This window comes from Carcharhinus amblyrhynchos, chromosome 3, assembly GCF_965287045.1.
Source record: "Carcharhinus amblyrhynchos chromosome 3, sCarAmb.v2.hapA, whole genome shotgun sequence".
Lineage (NCBI taxonomy): Eukaryota > Metazoa > Chordata > Chondrichthyes > Carcharhiniformes > Carcharhinidae > Carcharhinus > Carcharhinus amblyrhynchos.
This window is the reverse complement of record NC_137326.1, coordinates 76,971,010-76,997,684: the sequence shown is the minus strand read 5'-3', so window position 1 is coordinate 76,997,684 and position 26,675 is coordinate 76,971,010. Positions and strand designations below refer to the sequence as shown.

At 44.1% G+C, this 26,675-nt stretch overlaps 1 protein-coding gene across 6 annotated transcripts in view; it reads right to left on the bottom strand.

The window, feature by feature from the left end:
- yeats2 (YEATS domain containing 2) overlaps positions 1-26,675 on the bottom strand; it is a 141,910-nt gene that overhangs the window by 9,097 nt on the left and 106,138 nt on the right. For 3 of the 6 annotated variants that reach the window (XM_080185391.1, XM_080185392.1, XM_080185395.1), the window contains 7 exons: positions 24,756-24,914; positions 17,412-17,621; positions 16,233-16,509; positions 8,524-8,632; positions 5,232-5,308; positions 3,914-3,993; positions 1,720-1,921 (listed from right to left, as the gene is read on the bottom strand). In XM_080185391.1, coding sequence (XP_080041517.1) covers positions 1,720-1,921; positions 3,914-3,993; positions 5,232-5,308; positions 8,524-8,632; positions 16,233-16,509; positions 17,412-17,621; positions 24,756-24,914 — 1,114 coding nt within the window. The remainder of the gene's footprint in view (positions 1-1,719; positions 1,922-3,913; positions 3,994-5,231; positions 5,309-8,523; positions 8,633-16,232; positions 16,510-17,411; positions 17,622-24,755; positions 24,915-26,675) is intronic. The other 3 variants (XM_080185393.1, XM_080185394.1, XM_080185396.1) reach the window with 3 other exon arrangements.

The window sequence follows — 26,675 nt, the reverse complement described above, 5'->3', positions numbered from 1 at the left end:
GTAGCCTCCGCCACTTCAATGAGCAGAGAATTCCAGAGATTCACCACCCTTTGAGTGAAGAAGTTCCTCCTCAACTCCATTCTCAACTGACCGCCCCTTATCTTGAGGCTGTGCCCTCTAGTCCTGCTATCCTTTCTGAGCAGGAAGAATCTGTCTACCTCTACCCTATCCATCCCCTTCATTATCTTATACGTCTCTATAAGATCCCCCCTCAACCTTTTAAACTCCAACGAGTACAGACCCAGTCTATTTAGTTTCTCTTCATAGTCCAACCCCCTCATCTCCAGTATCAGCCTAGTGAATCTCCTCTGCACTTCCTCCAAGGCCAAAATATCCTTGCACAAATGCGGCGACCAAAACTGCACACAGTACTCCAGCTACGGCCTCACCAGTACCCTGTACAGTTGCAGCAAGACCTCCCTACTTTTATATTCTATCCCCCTCGCTATAAAGGCCAGCATTCCATTCGTCTTCTTGATCACCTGCTGCACCTGCAAACTGGGTTTTTGCGACTCATGCACAAGGACCCCCAGGTCCCTCTGCACCATAGCATGCTGCAGCTTTTCGCCCTTTAAATAGTAATCCCTCCTACTATTATTTCTGCCAAATTGGATAACCTCACACTTGCTAACATTATACTCCATCTGCCAGGTCCTCGCCCACTCGCTCAGCCTATCCAGATCCCTCTGCAGGCTTTCCACACCCTCCGCACAATTTGCTTTTCCACTCATCTTTGTGTCATCAGCAAATTTTGTTACCCTACACTCAGCCCCCTCCTCCAGATCATCTATATAAATGGTAAATAGCTGAGGCCCCAGCACCGATCCCTGCGACACTCCACTAGTCACCAACCGCCAACCAGAATAGCACCCATTGATACCAACTCTCTGCCTCCTATTAGACAACCAATCCTCTATCCACGCTAACACCTTACCCCAACTCCATGCACCCTAACCTTCTGAAGCAACCTTTCGTGAGGCACCTTATCAAACGCCTTTTGAAAATTGAGAAACACCACATCCACCGGTTCCCCTGTCGACTGCACTAGTCACATTCTCATAGAAATCCAATAAATTCGTCAAACACGACTTCCCCACAACGAATCCGTGCTGCGTCTGCTCTATCAAACCATTCCTTTCCAGGTGCCTCGCTATTTCTTCTTTGATGACGGATTCAAGCATTTTTCCAACAACAGACGTTAAACTAACCGGCCTACATTTCCCTGCCTTTTGTCTGCTACCTTTTTTAAACAGCGGCGTAACATTAGCCGTTTTCCAATCTTCCGGCACTTCCCCGGAATCCAGCGAATTTTGGTAAATAATCACTAAGGCATCCACTATCATCTCTGCCATTTCCTTCAGAACACTGGGATGCATTCCATCTGGTCCTGGGGACTTGTCCACCATCAGGCCCGTTCGTCTATCAAGCACTACTTCTCTACTGACAGTAATAGCATTCAGAAGCCTCAAACGTACAGAGTGCAGAAGGGGCCTCAACTGTATAGGGTGCAGGAGAAGGAGCCTTGATTGCACACGAGACAGGGAAAGGAGTCTGGCTACCCTTGAGTTCTCTGCTCACTTCTACCTTCCTTATTTTTAACTTGTGGTGACTGGGGAATTGAACACCTTGCCTCAGTAAACATTTTAATGGATTGGTCTGAGTTGTTTCTCCTTCCTTAACCAGAACAGGCTAATGCTTAGATCTGAATGGAAAGCTCACCAGGCTCATTGTCAATCCGAGTCAGTATATCTTCCATTGAATCCTCCTCAATGATGGCAGTCTCTGGGTCAGGTGGAGTGTACCCTCGCTGACGGCACCAGTACATGATCTGCTTGGTTTTCATGACCTCTGTGTTGCTGAACCGAGGGCACTTCTCCATCACCTCCTGCAGAATCTTCCTTATGGCTACTGCACGCTGCCACTGGGGTAGACAGGGAGGAACAGGGCAACATAAGGATTAAAAAGGAGGGGAAGCATGACAGATGTAAAACCATCCTTGGGCTGAAGTCATGAAAAAGCCTATTAGAATACTCGCCTTTACAAAGCAGTGGAAGTTATATTTATGTTATACAGAGTCGTAGTCAGATTCCATCCCGAATACTACCTTCAGTTTGAACATGAATCTCAGAAAGGATATACTGGTGTTAGAGACACTGTGTTGACACACCAGAATAAAAACAGGGTTAAAATGTTAAACTATGAGGACAGGTTGCATAAATATGAATTGTATTTCCCTGAAATTAGAACTTTGAGATGATTGATTTAATGAGGTGTTTAAAATGATGAAGGAATTTGATAAGGTCTTTCTGCAGGAACTATTTCTACAGGTGTGGGAATCCAGACCAAAGGGGCACAAATTTACAATTAGAATACTTCATTCAGGAACTAAATTGGGAAGTCTGAGTACATTCACTCTTTATTTCAGATTTCCAACATCTGCAGTATTTTGCTTTTCTGGTAACAGAAATTTGGAATTGATTTGTGAAAAGACAGTGGATGCTGAGTTAATTACAAGACGAAGATCAATAAATTTTTATTAGAAAAGAGTAAAATGGGATATAAAACAAAGGCAGATAAATGGAGCTGATGTAGAGATAGACCATGATCAAACTGACTGACAGAGCAGGCTTGAGGCACAAAGTGGCATATTCCTGTTCTTATGTTCCAATGGGAGCACCGGGACGCGGGATCCTCTATCACGGAGCACCGGGACGCGGGATCCTCTATCACGGAGCACCGGGACGCGGGATCCTCTATCACGGAGCACCGGGACGCGGGATCCTCTATCACGGAGCACCGGGACGCGGGATCCTCTATCACGGAGCACCGGGACGCGGGATCCTCTATCACGGAGCACCGGGACGCGGGATCCTCTATCACGGAGCACCGGGACGCGGGATCCTCTATCACGGAGCACCGGGACGCGGGATCCTCTATCACGGAGCACCGGGACGCGGGATCCTCTATCACGGAGCACCGGGACGCGGGATCCTCTATCACGGAGCACCGGGACGCGGGATCCTCTATCACGGAGCACCGGGACGCGGGATCCTCTATCACGGAGCACCGGGACGCGGGATCCTCTATCTCTGGGCCCTTTATCACAGGGTATTGAGACATGGGATCCTGTATCACGGTGCACTGGGACATGGGATCCCGTATCACAGTGCACTTGGACATGGGATCCCGTATCACAGTGCACTTGGACATGGGATCCTGTATCACGGTGCACTGGGACATGTGATACAGGATCACTGGCATTGGGATATATGATCCTGTATCACAGGACATTGGGACATGGAACACTTGATCATGGGGACATGGGATCGTGGATCACAGGGCACTGGGGCATGTGATCCTGTATCATGAGGCCCTGGGACACAGCAACCAGTATAAGGGTATCTGTGACACATACACTGGCACAGGAGGACCTTGTATTCTGGGCACGAATACGAGTTTTAACTGAAGGTTGCCGAATAATGTGATGCTGTCAATCTCAGTTTTGACACACAGTGAGGCAAAGACCTGTGGCTTCCCTCAGATAGAGGGAAAGCTAGTTTCAGAACAAAGGTGGAAAAGGCCACAACACTGGTTAACCCACCTTTAAACTCCTACTCTTGCTGGGTCCAGTTACACAAGTGACAACTGCCTCATACAATGTTATTTTTCACAGCCGAACAGTGAGCATTGGTGGGAGATTTGCCCAAAGGATACATCACAGTGGAGCCTGCTCCTTCCCTTACACAAAACCCACATACATTTTCAGGAGGGACCAGTCGATAACAATCAGCTATGAGAATCCTGCTGATTTTGCTCTCCTCTTCATCTCTACCCTCTAAGCTCTGCATAATGAAGACAAAATCAAGGAACCAAGAATTAACCTTGGTTCAAGAGCACTGGGAGTGGGCCTTACCTCTGCAGCTCTCCTCTTTCCAATATTCCAGCTGTAATACTGCTCCAGAGATGTTGCACAGAATGGATTGGAGTCTTCACCTATTGGAAAAAGTTGATTGATCTATTTTTTATGTATCTAACATAAACAGCACAGGGTGTCACAGATATACCACAGATGTCATAGAAACACCTAAAGGAAAGTGAACTTCGGCATGATTGTAGGTTCAGCATATAACATGCCAAAGCAACTAGGCAGCAATAAACAAAGCGAACAGGGTGCTGGATTCAATCATTGGGTCAGTTAAATAATTGAAGTCAAAGAATGTCAGGTTAATCTGGCCAGCTGCACTTTGATTACCTTTCAATTTTGCTCAAACTTTGGAGACAACACAAAGGGAAGCCACACGGCCCTTATCACGCTCCTGAGACATCCAAGACACTTTACATCCAAGGAAATACAATGGCTGCAGATGTGGCAGCCAGTTAGTGCCACAACCAGACAGTGGGAAAATGGCCAATTAATTTGATGTTGAGGGATGAATATTGGCCAGGACACTGGGAGATCTCCCTATTCTTTTACTGATTAGTTTCTTGGGCTGTCATTTACTGCCCATTCCTAGTTGTCTTGAAAAGCCAATGATAGGAGTTTATTTTGAACTGACATGGTGCATACGCGTAGCAATTTGTCACAAATGAGTGAATTGTTGGCTATATCAGCAAGCAGTTTATAATCAACTGTGTTGGTGTAAGAGTGGAGTCACGTAATTAAACAGGGTTAAGATGGCAGGTTTCCTTCCCTAAAGGACATTAGTGAACTAGTTGGGTTCTTATGACATTCCAACAGTTTCATGGTCCCTCTTACTGATAGCCTTTCATTTCTGAACAATGGAATTTGAACTCATGTTCTCTGCATTATTAGTCGAGGCCACTACATTCCCGATCCCATCTGGTTTGTATGCGATCCTTCAAGACCAACAGCCATTTCAAGTTGAGTACTTAAAGTAGGGTGACACCTCAGTAGTATACTGAGGGAGTGCTGCACTATCAGAGGTATCATCTTTTGGAGGAAGCCCTGCCTATCCTTTCAGGTGAATGTGAAAGATCCCACAGTGCTATTTCTAAGAAGAGCAGGGAAGCTTCTCCTCAGTTTCCTGCTCAATAGTTTTCATTCAGCCAACATCATCCCAACAGGTTATCGGCTGGAAATAGTTTTGCACAGATTTAAAACCTGCTCAATGTGAATGCACAGAATTTGCTGTCACCATTTGTCGGTGGCTGCTGAATCCAATGTTAAAATAAACAAGCTGTGGAAATAAATATCTAAGAGCTTTACTCACTTTTCTTGGGAATGATCAGAGGCAACTTCTTCAGGATGGCAGTCAGTAGCTGCTGTACATTCTCAATGTATTCAAGACTAAAGACAGTAAGGAATAAGAGGCTGGTAAGTGATCTGTAAGTGTCAGTAAAGTAGTGACATCCAATACTCGGTGTGGCCAAAACTAACTTGCCTTTTCTCTTCAGAGGTGTTGTTAGTGTGTTGTCTATTTCTACAGCAACACTTATTTTAACACAGTGACATCTCACTAACCTGATGGCTGTAACACAGAGGGCAGTGGTTCATCAATGAACATCTTCCAGGTGAGCTACTGGTACAGCAATTTAAAATCAGTTAGTTAGTGGGATCTTTTTAACTGATTATTTTTTTTCTCCTTTCTCTCCAGCTGTTCCATGAGGTTGCCTGATGTTTAGTACTTCACTCAAATGATTACTCTTTGTCTATGAAGTGAGACACTGAGCACTAGCAAGATGCCCAACTGTGATAGACTTCATAGTCTGTGCCACCCAATGTTGTAAAAAGTCTGACAACACCAGGTTTAAGTCCAACCGATTTATTTGATAGTACACTCACTAGCTTTCAGGTTAGCCCCTTCGTCAGGTGAATGGAGAGTTCTGGCCTCAGACAGAGCATATAAAGCACAGATAGTTTACAGATTACTGATTAGAATGCGAATCTTTACACCTTAAGTCTTAAAGTCTCTTTACACCTCAAGTCTTAAAGTGGCCGACATTGTCGGCCACTTTAAGACTTGAACAGCAGGTTAGGTGTAAAGATTCGCATTCTAATCAGTAATCTGTAAACTGTCTGTGCTTTATATGCTCTGTCTGAGGCCAGAACTCTCCATTCACCTGATGAAGGGCTAACCCGAAAGCTAGTGAGTATACTATCAAATAAATCGGTTGGACTTAAACCTGGTGTTGTCAGACTTTTTACTGTGTTTACCCCAGTTCAACGCCGGCACATCCACATCATCACCCAATGTTCACAGACATGCATTTTCCAAGTGTGATCAAAGAATAGTTACCAGAGTGCAGAGTTTGTATGTTCCTGGCAGGATTAAAGGCAAAGTAAATAGAAATAACGAACCTTCGTTCTCGAGGGAGATTGTAACACTGATTAAGAGGAAGAGAGAGTTGTATGAAATATACAGGCAGCAAGGAACAGATCAGATGCTCGAGGAGTATAAAAAATGCAAGAAGCTACTTAAGAGGGAAATCAGGAGGGTTAAAAGAAGACAAGAGGTTGCTTTGGCAGAGTGAAGGAAAAGCCAAAGAGTTTCTATAGGTATGTAAGGAGCAAAAGAATAGTGAGGGATAAAATTGGTCCTCTTGAAGACCAGAGTGGTAGACTGTGTATGGAACCAAAAGAGATGGGGGAGATACTAAATGGGATTTTTGCATCCGTATTTACTGAGGAAACGGACATGGAGTCTACGGAAATAGGGCAAACAGGTAGGGAGGTCATGGAACCTTTACAGATTAAAGAGGAGGTGGTGCTGGCTGTCTTGAGGCAATTAAGAGTGGATAAATCCCCAGGACCGGACATGGTATTCCCACAGGCCTTGAGGGAGGCCAGTGTTGAACTTGCAGGGGCCCTGGCAGACATATTTAAAATGTCAATATTCACAGGGGAGGTGCCGGATGATTGGAGGGTGGCTCACGTTGTTCTGTTGTTTAAAAAAGGTTCCAAAAGAAATCCGGGAAATTACAGGCCAGTAAATTAGACGTCGGTGGTTGGCAAGTTATTGGAAGGTGTGATAAGAGATAGGATCTACAAATATTTGGATAGACAGAGACTTATTAGGGAGAGTCAACATGGTTTTGTGCTTGGTAGGTCATGTTTGACCAATCTATTAGAGTTTTTCGAGGAGGTCACCAGGAAAGTGGATGAAGGGAAGGCGATGGATGTCGTCTACCTGGATTTCAGCAAGGCCTTTGACAAGGTCCCCCATGGGAGGTCAGTTAGGAAGGTTCAGTCGCTAGATATAGATGGGAAGGTTGTAAATTGGATTAGACACTGGCTCAATGGAAGAAGCCAGAGAGTGGTTGTGGAGGATTGCTTCTGAGTGGAGGCCTGTGACTAGTGGAGTGCCGCAGGGATTGGTGTTAGGTCCATTGTTGTTTGTCATCAATATCAATGATCTGGATGATAATTTGGTAAACTGGATCAGCAAATTTGCTGATGATACAAAGATTGGAGGTGTAGTGGACAGTGAGGAAGGTCTTCAAAGCTTGCAGAGGGACTTGGACCAACTAGAAAAATGGGCTAAAAAATGGCAAATGGAATTTAACGCAGACAAGGTTGAGGTATTGCACTTTGGAAGGACAAACCAAAGTAGAACGTACAGGCTAAATGGTGGGGCTCTGAACAGCGCAGTTGAACAGAGGGATCTGGGAACACAGGTACAGAATTCCCTAAAAGTGACATCACAGGTGGATAGGGTCGTAAAGAGTGCTTTTGGTACACTGGCCTTTATAAATCGGAGTATCAAGTATAAAAGTTGGAGTGTTATGGTAAGGTTATATAAGGCATTGGTGAGGCTGAATTTGGAGTATTGTGTGCAGTTTTGGTCACCTACTTACAGGAAGGATGTAAATGAGGTTGAAAGAGTGCAGAGAAGGTTCACAAGGATATTGCCAGGACTTGAGAAGCTGAGTTACAGAGAGAGATTGAATAGGTTAGGACTTTATTCCCTGGAGCGTAAAAGAATGAGGGGAGATTTGATAGAGGTGTATAACATTTTGATGGGTATAGATAGAGTGAATGCTAGCAGGCTTTTTCCACTGAGGCTAGGGGAGAAAAAAAATCAGAGGGCATGGGTTAAGGGTGAAGGGGGAAAAGTTTAAAGGGAATATTAAAGGGGGCTTCTTCACACAGAGAGTGGTGGGAGTGTGGAATGAGCTGCCAGATAAAGTGGTAAATGCGGGGTCATTTTTAACATTTAAGAAAAACTTGGATGGGTTCATGGATGAGAGGGGTGTGGAGGGATATGGTTCAAGTGCAGGTCAGTGGGACTAGGCAAAAAATGGTTTGGCACAAACAAGAAGGGCCAAAGGGCCTGTTTCTGAGCTGTAATTTTCTATGGTTCTAGGTTTCCATCAGCATCCCAGAACAAGGAGGCCAAATGCAACTGAATACAGGAAAGAACATTCCTTCTCAAGGAGAATTTGATCAGACAGCATGAGTACTTTACTCAGCATCTAAGCTTTAATGCATCTGACCTTGTAAACTGAATGCCACTTGGGAAGTATCCATAGAAGAGGGATTTTAGAATAAAATGCTTGACTTACTCAATAATTTCAAATGCCCCATCTGATCCCGCTCGTTCCACTTTCACAGTGCCTGCTGTGGGCAGCGTGGGGTTGAAACAAGCACCTGTAGAGCCAGGCTCTGTCTTCACTGTGCAAAGGAATGACAGAACAGTAATTAGACTTTACACAACTCAACACTCCAACCATTAGCAGATAAGTCAACCTTTTTTTTTAAGAGGATCTTATGCATGCTGTTTAAACCCTAAAGTATTTTTTAACAGTACAACCAATTCTAACTGTTTCCCCACAAATTCCAGCAAATTGTTCTAGTGTGATGTATAATAGAAGTTGCATGCAAGGTTAAGATTGATATTTTTGCCTAGGGCTATGGAGATCATTTTGGTTTCAATCAGTTTCAATGAGTTTCCCCGCCATTTCATGTGCACTTAGTTTAAAACTATTGTTTTCTTTCTATTCATTCTCAATTTTTATCATTTCAACAAAGCCTAATGTCTGTGGATGAGGCCTCAAGTAAAGAATGGAAGAATAGTCTTTTGAGGGGACTGGAGAGCACAAGAGACATATTCAAATTATTAATCCATTCTGCTGATCTGTGTAGTGAAGATCATTGATCAGATCCTGTCAGAATCTGAATGCAGGGCAATATGACACTGGGGCTAAAAGGATTCAATTAAGAGGTTAGATTACTTGGACTAGGATTGAATATAGAAGTTAAAAGGATGATCTAAATGTTCTGAAGAGAGCTTCAGGAACAGGATTTAAATATTTGCAATTTTTTTTATGAAACTGGCTCCAGGTAGAAAGAGGGGAGAAGAGATATCAATAGAAACTTTTATTTATATAATAATTTCAAAGGGACAAAAAACATCCTTGACACTTTACATGGATGAGTTGGGAAGAAGATAGGTAACATGAATAGGCAACAAGCTCTGATGCCAGTTAGCAAGGGCCAATGATTACTTTTCTAGTTACAGCTCAGTACACTACCTTATAGTTTGGTACTTGTTCACATAGTCACAAAGTCTTAGGTTTTGGCCCCAATCCAAACAGAACCTTTGAATCTCAGTTGGGGTAAGACAGAGGGTTTTACTTTTGTAGACCATTGGGAAGTCTTTGTGAGGGAAGAGCAGCTGTAGAAGTGGGATGGGGAACATTTAAATGGGAAGGGCACAAATATTTTAGCTGGGAGGTTAGCTGGAGTGTTTCAGCAGGGTTTAAACTAATATGGGGGGGGGGGGGGGGGGGAGAGAGAGAGAGAGAGAGAGAGAGAGAGAGAATGGGGAGGAGACAGATAGCTCAGTTGGCACTGGGATTGGGAGTGAGTTGGGTGACAGGGTAAGTCTAGATGATAGGAAAATCTCCCAGGAGGAGGAGGATCCAAGTGGGCCTGAAGGTCTTCAGTGCATCTGTTTTAATGCGAGGAGTGTCACGGGTAAAATGGATGAACTTAAGGTCTTAATGTTTGCGAGGAATTTAAATGTGGTGGCAGTGACGGAGACGTGGTTAAAGGAAGGGCAGCACTGGCAGCTAAATATTCCTGGGTATAAGTGTTTTAGGCACAACAGAGGAGGGTCGAAAAGAGGAGGGGGAGTGGCGCTGTTAGTTAGGTAGCACATCACAGCGGTGCAGAGGGAGGGTAATATAGAGGGGTTAGGAATTGAGTCTCTTTGGGTGGAGTTGAGTAATAGGAAGGGAGTGATTACTATGCTAGGGGTGTACTACAGACCGCCCAACAGCCCGCGGGCAGTGGAAGAGGGTATATGTAGAGACATCTTGGATAAGTGTAGGAAGAACAGGGTTGTTGTAGTGGGAGATTTTAATCTCCCTGGGGTGGATTGGAAGGTGCCTAGAGCTGGGGGTTCGGACGGGGAGGTATTCGTAAGATGTGTATTGGAAGGGTTCTTGGAGCAGTATGTAGATAGCCTGACTAGAGAGGGGACTATGCTGGATTTAGTTCTGGGCAATCAGCCGGATCAGGTGGTTGAGGTTACAATAGGTGAACACGTGGCTAACAGTAACCACAACTCTGTCTACTTTAGAATACTAATGGAAAAAGATGAGTGCTGTCCTAAGGGGAGGGTGCTAAACTGGGGGAAGGCTAGATACAGCCGGATTAGGCAGGAGCTTAGGGATACAGACTGGAATAGGCTGTTGGAGGGCAAGTCCACGTTAGGCATGTAGGAGTCTTTCAAGGGAAAACTGAAATGGTTGCAGGAAAGACATGTGCCGGTTAAGAGGAAGGATGGGGAAGGTAGGATTAGAGAGCTGTGGATTACTAGAGATATTGGGGACTTGGTCAGGAAGAAACGAGAGGCGTATGTTAGGTCTAAGCAACTGGGAACAGAGAGAGCGTTGGAGGAATACAGAGAGAGTAGGAGGGATCTCAAAAGGGGAGTTAGAAGGGCAAAAAGGGGGCATGAAATGGTTTTGGCAGGTAGGATTAAGGAAAATCCAAAGGCGTTTTACTCCTATGTCAGGAACAAAAGGGTGGTTAGAGGAAAAATTGGTCCTCTCAGAGACAGAGGAGGGGAATTGTGCTTAGAGTCCGAGGGAATGGGGGAGATCCTGAATGAATACTTTGCATCGGTATTCACGAAGGAGAGGGGCTTGATGTCTGGTACAGACTTCGAGGGAGCTGTAGACCAATTGAAGGAACTATCCATTACGAGGGAAGAAGTGTTAGGGCTTTTAGGTAGCATTAAAACTGATAAATCTCCGGGGCCCGATGGCATTTATCCTAGGCTGCTTAGGGAGGCGAGAGATGAAATTGCTGGGCCTCTGACGCAAATCTTTGTCTCTTCTTTGGACACAGGTGAGGTCCCAGAGGACTGGAGGATAGCAAATGTGGTACCGTTGTTTAAAAAGGGTAGGAGGGACAACCCTGGTAACTATAGGCTGGTGAGTTTGACGTCAGTGGTAGGCAAGTTGACGGAGAGGATTCTTAGGGATAGGATGTATGAGCATTTAGAGCGTTGCGATCTGATTAGGGATACACAGCATGGCTTTGTAAAGGGGAAGTCTTGTCTTACGAATCTGGTAGAATTTTTTGAGGAGGTGGCAAAAACAGTCGACGAAGGATGAGCCGTTGATGTCATCTATATGGATTTCAGTAAGGCGTTTGACAAAGTCCCTCATGGTAGGTTGGTTGAAAAGATTAAGGCTCATGGAATACAAGGCCAGGTATCTAGATGGTTTGATAACTGGCTTGGTAAGAGGAGACAGAGAGTAGTAGTGGAAGGGTCCTTTTCTAGCTGGAGGCCTGTCACTAGTGGTGTGCTGCAGGGCTCAGTACTGGGACCTCTTTTTGTAGTATATATAAATGACTTGGAAGAGGGAGTAAGTGGTGTGATCAGCAAATTTGCAAATGACACTAAGATGGCTGGATTGGCGGGCAGTGAGGAGTAGTGTCAGGCAATACAATGGGGTATTGATAGGCTGGTATATTGGGCAGATATATGGCAAATGGAGTTTAATCCTGATAAATGTGAGGTGATGCATTTTGACCGAAATAATGTAGGGGGGAGTTATACGATAAAGGGTAGACCTATAAAGAGTATAGAAATGGACCTGGGGGTGCAAATGCACAAGTCTTTGAAGGTGGCAGTACAAGTGGAGAAGGCTGTGAAGAAAGCTTATGGTATGTTAGCCTTTACAGGAAGGGGGAGAGTATAAGAGCTGGAGTCTAATGTTGCAGTTGTATAGAACGTTGGTCAGGCTGCATTTGGAGTACTGCATCCAGTTCAGGTCATCTTACTTAACGGAAAGACATGAAGACCCTGGAGAGAGTGCAGAGGAGGTTTACCAGGATGCTGCCTGGTATGGAAGGACTGGGTTATGAGGAAAGATTGAGCAAATTGGGGCTGTTTTCCCTTGAAAGACAGCGACTGAGGGGAGATCTAATAGAGGTATATAAGATTATGAAAGGTATAGATACAGTAAACAGTGGTAAGCTATTTCCTATGTTAGAAACGCACAGTATGAGGGGCCATGGGCTTAGGGTGAGGGGGGAGAGGTATAACATGGATATTAGAAGGAGGTTTTTCACAGAGGGTAGTGGGGGTATGGAATGCTCTGCCAAGCAAGCTGGTGGAGGCAGGCACGCTGGAGTTGTTTAAGAGTTACTTAGACAGGCACATGAGTGGGTTGGAGATGGAAGGATATAGGAGATTGTTTTAAATGAGGTTCAGTAGCATTGGGACGTCCCTGGTAATGTATAAGGATGTGGAATGATACTAATGTTTTTCTCTTTTAATTCACAGGTTTTAAGTCGGTCTGCCTTGTTGTCCAACGAGGGGCATACACGTGATGGGTCGTACAACGGCTGCTCTTGGATGTTCGAGAATAGCCTAGTACTTATGCTGGGCAACACGACAGCTCAGTGACTATCACTGTTTGCTGTGCAGACACATGGATTTGGGCCAGTGGCTGTGGGAGTTTGCGCATTCTCCCCGTGCTTGTGTGGGTTTTCCCCGGGTGCTCCGGTTTCCTCCAACACCCCAAAGATGTGCTATTAGGCTGAATGGAGGTAATAAATTGTCCCTAAATCAGTCTTCCGTCAATGTGGAATGCCATAAGCATTGATAAGGGTCATGGGTGGAGGGAAGACTGGTAATGTTAAAATGGCGGCGCGGGCACGTTGGGCCAAAGGGCCTGTTTCCCGGGCTGTTTTTGTTCTTTGTAAGGGTTGGGACAACACAATTGCTCAGACCCCAGTCCGAAAACAAGGGAAATCTATTCAGGCTTCGGATGAAGGCAGTATCATGGAACCACTGCAATATCTTGGTGGTTCAACATATGACCAATGCTCACTGCGTTAATGAGTTTGTGGAGAGCAAGCAGGCAACCTGCCATAACCCAGCACTGGTCAGTGCCTACAGACAGGAAGGGGATAAAAAGAAAATGATATGCTTTTCAAAAGATCACTAGTGGAATGTGTGTTGCCGGGGCCATCTGATTTTCCCAGAAGCTGAGATTGTGGCCAGGATCAAGATAAACACTGCAGTTAATCTCCATTACATTACATTCTCCCTCCACTACGCTCTACTCTCAGAGGCTAAATCGTATAACCTATCACTTATTCATTTCATAAGTGCATATGAATGCTTTGCAACATTTTCTTGTGCTCCTTTTAACTCTGCATGTCAGGGATATGTTTCAAGTGGACCCAGGGGTATCAAATCTCCAAATGTTTAAATTGATACTACAGTAAAACAACTCTCACAAAAAAAACATTTTACGCATAGTAAGTGTCAATCCTTTGGATGCAACTGATTTCCACTAATGTTTTTGAAGTCTTTATTGTTCTTTTATCTTCTGAAGGTGCTGACTTTCACAGTGCAAGGCTCGCTGTCTTGCAGGACTTCATCCCAGTGTCCACAAACCATGTATGAGCCTAGACAGTGAAGTGTCAGCAGGACATTCAACCGTGGGAGGCTGGATACTGATAAGCAGAACTCTGGTTGGTTATCCTTTCATGCCATGCATCCAGCCAACCCTCTCCCAGCCTAGGATACTGAGGATGATTGTAGCTTCCCTGCTACTATCATGGTTGAAATCAGCTAACTTAGCATATATAGAAATTGAGATTGTACTCTCTGGTCTGCTTCGCTTAACTGAGGCAACAAAGGAACAAGTCTTTTAAGACAAAATGGTTCCATCTCTACAATAGCTGCTCCAGGTTAAGGCTCCCATTGTGGATGTTTAATTAGCAATGGGATCATTGGGCTAGTTCAATCAGAAACAAGAAACATCTTTCCTCACAATATGTAAATCCACACTGGTTTGCATTACCCCAATCATCCACTAACAGTAGCCAGTTATGTCATTCATAACATTTTGTGGTAAAGTATATTAAATAAACGTATGATTCTCTCTGACCCAACAGACATTTATTTTTTGGTTTTCAATTCAGGAACAACATAGAGGGAAATACCACATAAAGCAAAGTTTATTCATTAGTCACAAGTAGGCTTACATTCACACTGCAATGAAGTTATTATGAAAATCCCCCAGTCGCCGCCCTCCAGCATCTGTTCAGATACACTGAGAGAGAATTTAGCATGGCCGATGCATCTAACCAGCATGTCTTTGTACTGTGGGAGGCAACCGGAGCGCCCAGAAGAAATCAATGCAGACACACGGAGAATGTACAGACTCCACATAGACAGTGACCCAAGCTGGGAATTGAACCCAGGTCCCTGGTGCTGTGAGGCAGCAGTGCTAACCACTGTGCCATCGTGAGACCACATTGGTTAGTGGGGATACTCAGATAACTTGACTCTCCTTACTGGTAACTATAGATCACCGGCCAAAACAATGTCCATTAGACCCGAACTCTTCAACCCTGAACCAATAGATCCTGGGTCTGCAACACTGTTCAATGGATTCCAAATCTGTGACAGCGTTCAATATGAATCAGCTCTACAAGATCCCAAAACTGTAACATTGTCCAACAGATCCCAACACAATAAAACAATCCAACAGATCCCAGCATAATAAAACAATCCAATGTCAGCTCAGTAAAGTATTCCAATGGATCCCAGGTCTATAATCCTGTCCAACAGAGGGTGCATTTTTAAAGACTACCAATTCCTCAGAGTGTAGCACACTATTCCAGTTCAACAGCAGATCACTGAGGTTCAAGCAAACTTGGATGGCACAGTGGCACAATGGTTAGCACTGCTGCCTCACAGCATCTGGGATCTGGGTTTGATTCCCGGCCTGTTCAAATTCTGCACGTTTTCCCCATGTCTGTGTGGGTTTCCTCCAGGTGCTCCAGTTTCTTACCGTAGTCCAGAAGAAGGGCTGGTTAGGTGCATCGGCCATACTAAATTCTCCCTTCCGAACAGGTGCCGGGATGTGGCGATTAGGGGATTTTCACAGTAACTTTATTGCAGTGTTAATGTAAGCATATTTGTGACACTAATAAAAACTTAACACTGGCTTCAGTATGATTTAAGTACATTTACCAAACCATAGTGTTGCTGATTAAGGGAATGATTGTGTAAGAGTATGTAGCCCTGAAACTTGCCCCTGTGTAGAAGCAGAATATAGAATCATAGATTGGAAACAGCACAGAAGGAATCTGCCTCCACCACACTCTCAGGCTATGCATTCCAGATCCTAATTATTCATCACATAACAAATCTTTTCCTCATGCCACATTACTTCTTTTGCCAATCATCTTAAATCAGTGTCCTCTGATTCTCAATCCTTCCATCAATGGGAACAGTTTTTTCCGATCTAAATTTGCCCAATCTTTCTGCACACAGTCTGTCTTGAACAGGATATCATGGGAGAACACCAGTCAGAGGAGAGGCAGTGATATCATGGGGCAGTGCCAGACGCTAGACAATGACATTATGAGACAATCCCTATCAGAGGTAGGACAATGTCACTGCAGCATTGTTAAGCAGGAGGCAATCCAGTCAGAGGTGGGACAATGACATGGAGTAGTCCCAATCAGAGGCAAGACACCTTGCGGTAACTGATTACAAAACAACAGACGTAGACATCAGGGACCCCAGTTGCTTGACTCCCCAGTGGACCAGAATAAAGTACAAATAAAGCATCTCAAAGAAATTGCTTAGAAATAATTAGTATACTATTGAATAACCTCTTCCAGTACAAGTTCTGTCAAAGGACAATGCCCGAGATGAGTGGCCCTTCTACTCAGGGTAGAAGAGATGGTTTAAATAGTTTCTGAACATCATAAACTCCCATCTTACCTGATACTGTTGCTATAGCTTTTCCACTCGCTGTGTTCATCCCAGCAGTGGAACTGGATATCACACTGGACCCCGCTGAACTGCTGGTTTTGCTGGATCCTCCAGTACTAGGCTGTGAAACCACTACATGGGCTGCCTGAGAACCAATGGAAATGACACCGGGTGACTGGCTGGTGGCAAGATCCATCTGGGCTACTGGGAGGGACGACTGCTGGCCTGAAGCTTTCACTAGGGACGTGACAGAATTCACAGGAGGGCTGGCTCCCTTCAGCTCTGACTGTGAACCAAAATGAAAAAGTGGTGTCAGTGCCAGAGTGCCAAAATGAAGGAGATTGTCATCGACTTCAGGAAGCATAAAGGAGAACATGCCCCTATCTACATTAATGGAGACGAAGTAGAAAAGGTCAAGAGCTTCAAATTTTTAGGTGTCCAGATCATCCAACAAGCTGTCCTGGTCCATGCCAACACTATAGTTAAGAAAGCCCACCAACATCTCTATTTTCTCAGAACACTAAGGAAATTTGGCATGTCAGCTACGACTCTCACCAACTTTTACAGATGCACCATAGAAAGCATTCTTTCTGGTTGTATCACAACTTAGTATGGCTCCTGCTCTGCCCAAGACAACAAGAAACTATAAAAGGTCATGAATGTAGCCCAGTCCATCATGCAAACCAGTCTCCCATCTATTGACTCTGTCTACACTTCCCGCTGCCTCGGTGAAGCATGCTGCGTAACTAAGGCACCCCAGACATTCTCTCTTCCACCTTCTTCCGTCGGGAAAAAGATACAAAAGTCTGAGGTCACATACTAACTGACTTAAGAACAGCTTCCCTGCTGCTGTCAGACTTTTGAATAGACCTACTTTGTATTAAGTTGATCTTTCTCCACACCCTAGCTATGACTGTAACACTACATTCTGCACTCTCTCCTTTTCTTCTCTGTGAACGGTATGCTTTGTCTGTATAGTGCACAAGAAACAATACTTCTCATGTATATTAAAACACGTGACAATAATAAATCAAATCAAAGCAAGACCAGAAGATAGCTGCAATTTGCATCCTCTTTCAAACACCAACCAAAACATTTCCAGAACTCAAGTGTGCAATTATTGTGCTGTCATTCTTTATATATTTTGCTTAAGAACCTCGCCCTTTTCTCCATCATCCACCCTGTTACCTGAAGAGTCACAGTTCCTACTGTAGCTGGTGCTGTTCCTGAGACTGGTGTTGAGAGACTGGCCGTTGTAATGACCCCTCCAGCCACCCGCAGGGTGGTGGTGCCAGGCTGTGAGAGAGGAGGTGCTACAGACAGTGGCCTTGCTGCTCCATCGGGCGAGGGAGAGTGTACGAGTGAGTGCAGAGAGGACGCCTGGGCACTGGGGACAACCTGTTTGTAAAATAAGTACATTTACAGCTGCTTTAGCAATAAATACAATGCAATAAACAGTGGCAGAGGGGTGTACCACCATCTTTCATCTCACCAAGTGTCACCTTTCCAAACTGCATGGAACCTGCAAGGCTTCCCCATATCATCACCAAGTGAGCATCCACTGATGATCAGCCTCAATGGAAGCAACATAACTGCCACACTGAGCTGGATTTACCATTGGAAACTATGTGGGTGAATTTACGTCAGTCGCAGATAAGAACTACAACTACAGCCACACAGTATGTCCAACACATTCTTCCAAGCAGTTTTACAAAGAAATAACAAGATGGCCGAGCAGTGCAGGAGACAGGAAGTGAATGCTAGATCAAAGAGATCAATGAGATGGGTTTCATAAGATTTTTAAAGTAGGAGAGAAAAGTCAAAGAGGCAGACAGAAAGAAATTGGTTGCATGATCAAAAGAAATAGTGAATCAATACAAATACAGATGCTGAGTGTGTCAGTGCATATATGAACAAATAGTCAAGGATTAAGAGGCAAAGGACAGATCTTTAGCGGTCCCATCACATGAATCAAAGGTAATATAGAAAATCCAGGTGCTGTAAGTAGCTTTTTTTCTGAAAATATAGGGATATTCTCAACAAAACGTCTTCCTCCTCATCCCTTCACAAAGGAATCTAACCTGACCTGACCTCATTAACTGCAAGATGGAAGCTACAGATTCTCAAGACTGTCTCTGACACTCAAGTTTCTTTCTAACATAAAGCAAAATGTTATTGCATTTTTTGCCGTTTAAATGCTGAAAGCACCAAATTATTCAGTATTTCTGTGGCAGCAACAAGCAAGGTCAGCAGGCAAACACAAGGTGCAAGCTTGAGGCAATAAGAGCTACAATGTGCAATTTTCAACATAAAGCAATTGGAAATAATTCACTGAATGAATCAACATCACCAAATAATAGGCTGTGAATACAAGCAAAGGGAATTGAAATTGATTCCACGGAGGAAAGAAAAGCCTGGAGGGCAGACAAATGTGTGTGGAAATGTTTTTACAAAGCATGAGGAATGTTTTCAAACTGTGCGGGTGAAAATCTTACAGCAATATCGAATGTGCCACATTGCTTGTGCAATCTGTCACTCTTATAGGAATAGTGCAACAAGTATTCATTCATGGGATGTGGGCATCGCTGGCCAGGCCAACATTTATTACCCCTGAACTACCATTGCAGAGGGCAATAAACAGTCAACCATATTGCAGTAGATCTAAAGTAGGCCACACCAGGTAATGATGGCAGATTTCCTTAGTGAATCTGATGACGTAACGGTCATCATTAGACTCGTTATTCCAGACATTTTTTAATGAATTCAAATTTCACCATTTGCTGTGGTGGGATTAGAACCCAGGTCCCCAAAGTGTTACCCTGGATCTTTGGATTACCAGTTCACTGACAATATCACTGCACTGCACCAATGAATCCCCAAAGGTCACACACACAGCAAACAGAAATTAGCAGAAACATTACTAATGATCATCTACTGCAGTTTAGTATACATAAAACAGAAGAAAACCTTCAACAAAACATACAATTTATCAATACAGATTTTTCAAATTCAAACTTGGGAGGTCAGAAGTTATTATTTGTTGCTTGTTGCCTGGATTTGGGGGGGCGGGGGGGGGGGGGGCAGTGGTGGGGGGGAGGTCCTCTTCTTGAACTATGGTTTGCCACAACTCAGTGGCTAGTTGAATCTCTTCAGGGGACAAAGTGTTAGATGGAGTCACAGATAGGAAAGACCTGGCAAGGCTGGCAGTTTTTCCTTCCTTGAAAGATATCAGTGAATCAGTTGTAATTTTAACTACAACCTGACACTACAAAGGATGATCACAACAAAAGACACTGGTATTAGCTATTTTCATTTCCAGATTTCAAAAACTGAATTAAAATTCTTAAACTGCCATAGTGAGATTTGAATTCATATCATCCAGATTATTAGTCCAGATCTCTGCACTATTAGTAACATCACCACACAAAGACAGTGGCAACCCGGATATGAAATTAATTCAGTGACAGCGTCTGAAATGCGCTGCCTGAGAGTGCTGAAGGCAGGTTCAACTGAGACTTTCAAAAGGGAATAAGATCATGATTTGAAGCGGAACAGTGTGCAGGACTATGAGGCAAAGACAGGAGAGTGGCACTAGGTGAATATGGGGCAGCACAGTACCATAATGGTTAGGACTGCAGCCTCACATCTGCAGGGATCCGGGTTCAATTATGGCCTTGGGTGACTGTCTGTGTGGAGTTCGCACGTTCTCTGCATGTCTGTGTGGGTTTCCTCTGGTTGATTAGCCACGGTAAATTTGCGGAGTTATGGGGATAGGACAGGAGATAGAGCCTGAAATACAGGGGGCAATTCTTCCTAACAAAATTCTAAGTGTCGAATGCATGGGAAAATTGGAGTAATTCATGCTGTTTTTTTCAGTGGGCGTTCAAACTAGGATCGCCTACACTGTGCACTGCAGAGGCCACCAATGTGAATGTCATTCCATTTCAGTGGGCAGGGCCTATTCACACTGAAGAGGCTGAAATCGATAGTAGTCATGATGTGGGTATGCCGGCGTTGGACTGGCATAAACACAGTGAAAAGTCTGACAACACCAGGTTTTAGTCCAACCTATTTATTTGATAATATACTCACAAGCTTTCGGGGTTAGCCCCTTCGTCAGGTGAATGGAGAACTCTCCATTCACCTGACGAAGGGGCTAACCCCGAAAGCTTGTGAGTATATTATCAAATAAATAGGTTGGACTAAAACCTGGTGTTGTCAGACTTTTCACTGAGGCTGAAATCAGCAGGCCTCTGCGCATGTGCAGTGACCCCAAAATGTCAGTCTCTCGTTTGCTGGCCATCTTGATCGCTGGCCAGCCCAGGACTCCTGCAGTGCTGCCCCTGCAAAGCCCCCATGTCACGATCACAGCCCCCCCCCCGTCCATTCATGGACCAGCCCATTCGAATGCCCCTGATCCCAATCTCCAGCCAGGTGGGAAATGCCAAGATGCCCCTTGGGCAGTGCTAGGAGGCACAAGCTGACACTGCCAGGGTGCCTATGCCCAGGAGGCACTGCCTCCCTACCAGCCAACCCTCTGGGCAGCCTCAATTGCCCTCCCTTCACTCCAGCAGGGTCATCCCACTAGTTCCCTGAAAGTGGGGAGCTACAGTAATCGCCGCTGGAATGAAACACTCTAGCAGCGTGGGAGATGCTAGTGACCCCTGATAGTTCAGTCCCAGGCCCATTAATAGCATTTAAATAAGATGTAAAATGCTTTTTAAATGCTAGCCCTGCCTCTCAGCCGATTTCTGGAGCCATGCAGATGCCGCCAGAAATCCAGGCCTGGGAGACCCAAGTGTGAATACTTGTGGGAATCAGCAAGTGCAAATGCTTGTGGGAATCGGCAGACATGATTCTCCCTGCCCGTTGAGGTAAAAAATTAGCGCAGCAGGACGGGAGAATTGCCCCCACAGTCTTTCAGAGAATAAGTGCAGATTCATGGGCTGAATGGCCTCCTCCTGCACTACAGGGATTCTATGAAGGGAGCAGCACAGACATGATGGGCCAAATTGTCTCCTTCTGAAATACAAATGTTCTGCACTGTGTACCCAAACATGCCATACAGCTGCTGTTGGCAACAATGAAAGAAAAAGTATACAGATATGATTGAGAATTCTGTGCACCTCTTAGTCTTTGTCTGATGTACTTAACCACCCACTGATTCACCATACCAAAGATATTAAAAACGAACCTAATGTTTCACAAGATAATGTTCATCTGATTTGCTCCACATATCACTGCAACTTTGGCGACAATTTGCTGGTTTCTCTGAAAATGGTATCCAATGGAGAAACCAAGCCAATCAATTATATTATAAATATCTATCATGTTATGCATCAGCCAAATAGTTTCCATTGGTAGTGAAGAGCAGAAAAAAATCTGCAGCATAAGAAGGCTGCTATTATCATGGCTTAACACAGAACTACTTATTATTTTCTCTACATGAGGAACTAGATCAGTCCAAAAATGTGAGGGTTAGGTTAATCGGCCATGCTAAAAATTGCCCTGTAGTATCCTGAGATGCGTAGGTTAGAGGGATTAGCAGGTAAATATGTAGGAATACGGGGGTAGGGTCTGGGTGGGATTGTGGTCGGTGCAGACTCGATGGGCCAAATGGCCTCTTTCTGCACTGTAGGGTTTCTATGATTCTACAACTCCTTGCACAATAATAGATCTGTGCAACAGAACTCCAACTAAAACCATCAATACTGCATTGATTAATTCTACCACACGGATTTGGATAAATACCCTAGATTGGAATGGGGTTGAGGGTTAGAGCTCATAAAAAGTGTGTGGAATCTGGCTAAGATCATGGGATTGTCAAGAGAGGATGTAAGTGCTACAATGTAGGTTTCTTTTACAATTCTATTATAGTATAATTTTATTACACATTTTTTGTCTTTGATATTTTGAACTCCCATATTTCTACAACAGTATACTTGTTACGTTACTGCCACTCATTACTTAAGCACTGACTGTTTAATAAATCTGTTTTGGAGTTAAAGCTTAAGTCACAGTCCAGTGTTGTGTTACTTCCACCACTAACATCAAATGCTCAAATAAACCGAACAGGAAGTTCTATCATTCCCTTGGTTTGCTACACAACAACCAGATATTTGGGCAATTGAGAACACGCTCTCTGGTCTCAGAGAATCAGGGGTCAAATATCCAAGTAGCGTGAAATATGGAAGTTCAAAATATCAAAGGCAAAAAATATGTAATAAAATGATACTATAGTAAAATTATAAAAGGAGCCTAACAATGTAGCACTTATATCCTCCCTTGACAATCCCATGATCTTAGCCAGATTCGACACACAATCTGTTTTTGAGAGCTCTAACCCTCAACCCCATTCCAATCTAGGGTATTTATCCAAATCCTTGTGGTAGAATTAATCAATGCAGTATTGATGGTTTTAGTTGGAGTTCTGTTGCACAGATCTATTATCGTGCAGGGAGGCAATCCTGTCTGAACTTATATCTTGCATGAGGCTAGTTTCACTGTCCTCAAATCTTGCAATTTCCCTCCCACACAACCTTCACTATCTTTTTCCCTAGTCGATATTAATACTACTTCCCACTAAAGTCTTGGCATCAATCTTTTTAGTAATTTTCCAAAGGGAACTTTGTTGGATGAATGACTCTCAAGTCCACATAGATTAGCCATTAATCATTTCAGTCTGTAACTTCCCGGCTTCAGGTTGTCACAACTGGGGAGCATCCCAAACGTAAGCTGCAAACTGCACCCCCCACTCCTCTGGAGGTTCCTAGGTAAGGATTGCACTGCAAATGACCAATGGACAACACCCAAATGGGAAACATCCAAAAATGCAATTTAAATCTCAAACTTTAGACGGTTCTGGCTATTTTACATTAATAATTATTCCCTCCAACCACTCAATGCCCCCATGATCACTCAACATTCCCTGACCACCCTATGTCCCCCAATACTAGATCCCCAACATGACCACCTGACACTCCCTGACCACCCAACTGACCATCCCCTCCTGACTAACCATGCCTTCCCCTTCCCCCCACACCCTGCTGACCATCTGAACATCCCCCCTACCCACTGACCACCCAATCTTCCCAAATCCTACTCAATTATCTTAGAAATTTGTAGCTTCTCGCTGGCTTTTCAAAGTGGACCTTTAACTTACCTGCAGTATGGCAGCTAGTGCCATAAAAAAAGGGGGCATGACTTCCTTGTCTCCGACTCTCCTGTCCTTGACAAAAGGTCGGAACCTGCTGCACTACACTGGTCTTGGGAGAATCAATGACCAGACAGGGGAGGCGGCTAGCCCACTGCGCTTGGGGTGTGATGATGCCTGCAATCAGTTTTCCTGTGCTAGGGTAGAGCAAGCAATTGGGGTAGCCATTGAGGTTAAACCGAGGCTTTACCTGATGCAATTTTTCACAGACATCTTGGCCTTTAGGTTAAGGTGAAGCTCAGATCAAGCCTGGGAGGGGGTGCAATGCCTCGTCTTGTCAACTTGGATCTTGTTTGGTCAAGCCCGAAATGGGATGTATATCCTGCCTTGTCAGCTTGGATCTGGCTCGTCCCTCATGTCAGGACTCTGATTGCACTTAATTGGCTTTCTTGATTAGGAATAAAGTACCAAAAATAAAAGAACTTGTGTTGGAAGGTAAGGCAAAAAAAGGAACTGCTTCACTTCCAGCTAAGTAAGTAGGAATGGAATGGCAATCTGACTCTGACTGCCACGCCACAGAGGTTACAGACCTTTCTGTAACTCAACACATTCAAATAAATTGACTATAATGTCGAAGGTCTTCATGACGCAGTAAATTAGCAAGAAGTCACAATCTCAACCTTGTGTTCATTGGGCGTCCTCAGGAATATGGGAGCATGAAGTAATGGGAAATGAACCTGAGCCTGTGATTCTGCTCTCAAAAGCACCTGATTTTAGTTATGTCAATCTGGACAGTGGCTGCACGAGGTCACCCATTTCATCAGAGGTAGCAGGAAAAGACCCGAGAGGCGTTAGGAACAGCAGCCGATTGGCAGTGGTACTGGACTAGCATTTTCCACCACAGCAAGAAAGTGAAAATTAATTCAATATAAATCTAGAAATGTGTACTGGTATCAGAAAACAGTCATTAAAAAAATTCTCACTAACGTACTGCCACCCTTACCCAGCCTGCAATACATGTGACTCAGGTTCCACATTAAGTGGTTGGCTCTTAATGCTCTTTGAAGGGACCTCTTAGGTTATTAAGTAGTCGCTACAAAGTTCAGGGTCAGCCAACGACTATGTGACAAGTGGCCTATCTGCCCTTGAGCTTCACACAGATCCTGTAAAACCCCCACAGCTGCAGACATTTTCCTGTGTTTCCTGGGATCATACCTCACTCCAGTCCGCAAGATAATGTGTTTAAATAATTACCTAGATACAGATAATTCCTGAATTAATTCAGTCCTCCAACTATAATTAGGCCCCTGTATCTCAAAACATGCATAATTCACATCGACATTAAAAAAAAACACAGCCCCACTAGTTTAGAAGATTACCTGTGCAAACACTGCTTTTTGGGTCGTGGAGACTCTGATTGCCTGCGGGTGGGTGCCTGCAGAAGATGGCCCCTGTACTGCCATGCCAGATGACATAGAGCCACCAGGTGCATGTTTCACCGAGGCCTGAGGGACCGGCTGGCCAACCAAGAATGTGCCCTGGAAAGAAAAAAGACCACTGTCAGGTAACAGGAATTCAGCATCTCCCCGTCTGTGACTCCACAGATTCACACTTCCAGAACACAGCACAATTTCTGGCGTATGTGCCAAAGTTATGGAGTGGCCAGAAAAATAAAGGACTCCAGTTATATGAAAGAAGTAGAGAGGCTGGGACTGTACTCTTTAGAGAAGAGAAAGTTTAATTTTTTTGAAATGATGAGGGGTTTTAATGGAGTGGATGGAGAGAAATTGTCTTTACTGGCTGGAAGGTCAGTAACTGATTTGTCATAATTGGCAAAAGAACCAGAGCAGAGATGAGAGGAATTCGTTTTAAACACAGAAAGTTGTTAAGATCTGGAATGCACTATCCAAAAAAATGGTGAAAGCATTCACAACTTTCAAAAGGAAATTGGATATAAACCTGAAAAAGAAAATTCTAGAATTATGAGGAAAGAATAAGTTTAGTTGGATAGCTCTTTCAAAGCATTGGCACCAGATACTGTTCTGTAAGATTTTATGAAGACTACTGCTTTTGTAATGCAGACCAAGTCAGAGACATTGACTTTGTCATGTCTAATGGCTTTTACCATTTTATGCAAAGGAAGGTTGGTGCTAGGGGATAAGTGATTTCACAATGAAATATAAAGGTAAAGGTAAAGTCACCACAGTCCAAGATGACTATAGGCCCTTTGAGAGAAAGGGCTGACTGGCGGTGACTTTAACCTGTGGATCACCACACCTGAGGTGAGGGGCAAGGTTGAGAAGTAGGCCTTCATGAATAATGTCAGCTGGTATGGGAATTGAACCCACACTGTTGGCATCGCTCAGCATCACAAACCAGCTATCCACTGATTAACTGATTCCACAACTGCTGAAATATTGCTGCCCTGTTAACACAATATACATTGATAATATTAAAAATGCATGCTTGATTGATTGCACAAGTAAATGCAGCAACTATAAGGAATTGTTTTCAGGTCAACTTTTGAGAGCTAATTGCTTCACACCATGCTGAAAGCATAACACTCCATCTGAGTGAGACATTTCAAGCGTGATTTGGGGAAATGTCACTTTAGTTCCAAAATGCAATTGGGGAATATTTTGAATAATAAAGTTTTAGACTTATATTAACACTGTAATGAAGTCACTGTGAAAATCCCCTAATCGTCACACTCTGATGCCTGTTTTAGAGTACACTGAGGGAGAATTTAGCATGGCCAATGCACCTAACTTGGACATCTTTGGATTGTGGGAGAAAACCGGAGCACCTGGAGGAAACCCATGCAGACAGTGAGAATGTACAAACTCCGCACACCAAGTGATCCAAGCCAGGAATTGAACCCAAGTCCCTGGCGCTGTGAGGCAGCAGTGCTAACCCCTGTGCCACCATGCCGCACTGAATAGGATCTAATTGGACTGCCTAGCAAGCATTTTAATTCTGAAAAATGCCAATATGACCCAAGGTTGCTTTAGGGATGAAATTGAAAAGCAAAATGTTAATAAACAGATAATTTGGAGATTGAATTACAGTTGGTCTCAGAGCCAGCAGTTCAGAGTGGATCTTGGAAAAATAGCATGGAGAAGACTGATAATAGAGCAGGGCTTGTATTACTGCATGCACTATACAGTTGGAAAGGTCAAAAAGCTGAAGACATGGAGAGCAGGGACAATGGATTGGACATTCAAACTCACTCATCAAGGTCACAATATACCTTGTGATAAAAGCAGAAATGTCACACTGGTGCATTTGGGAATATATTC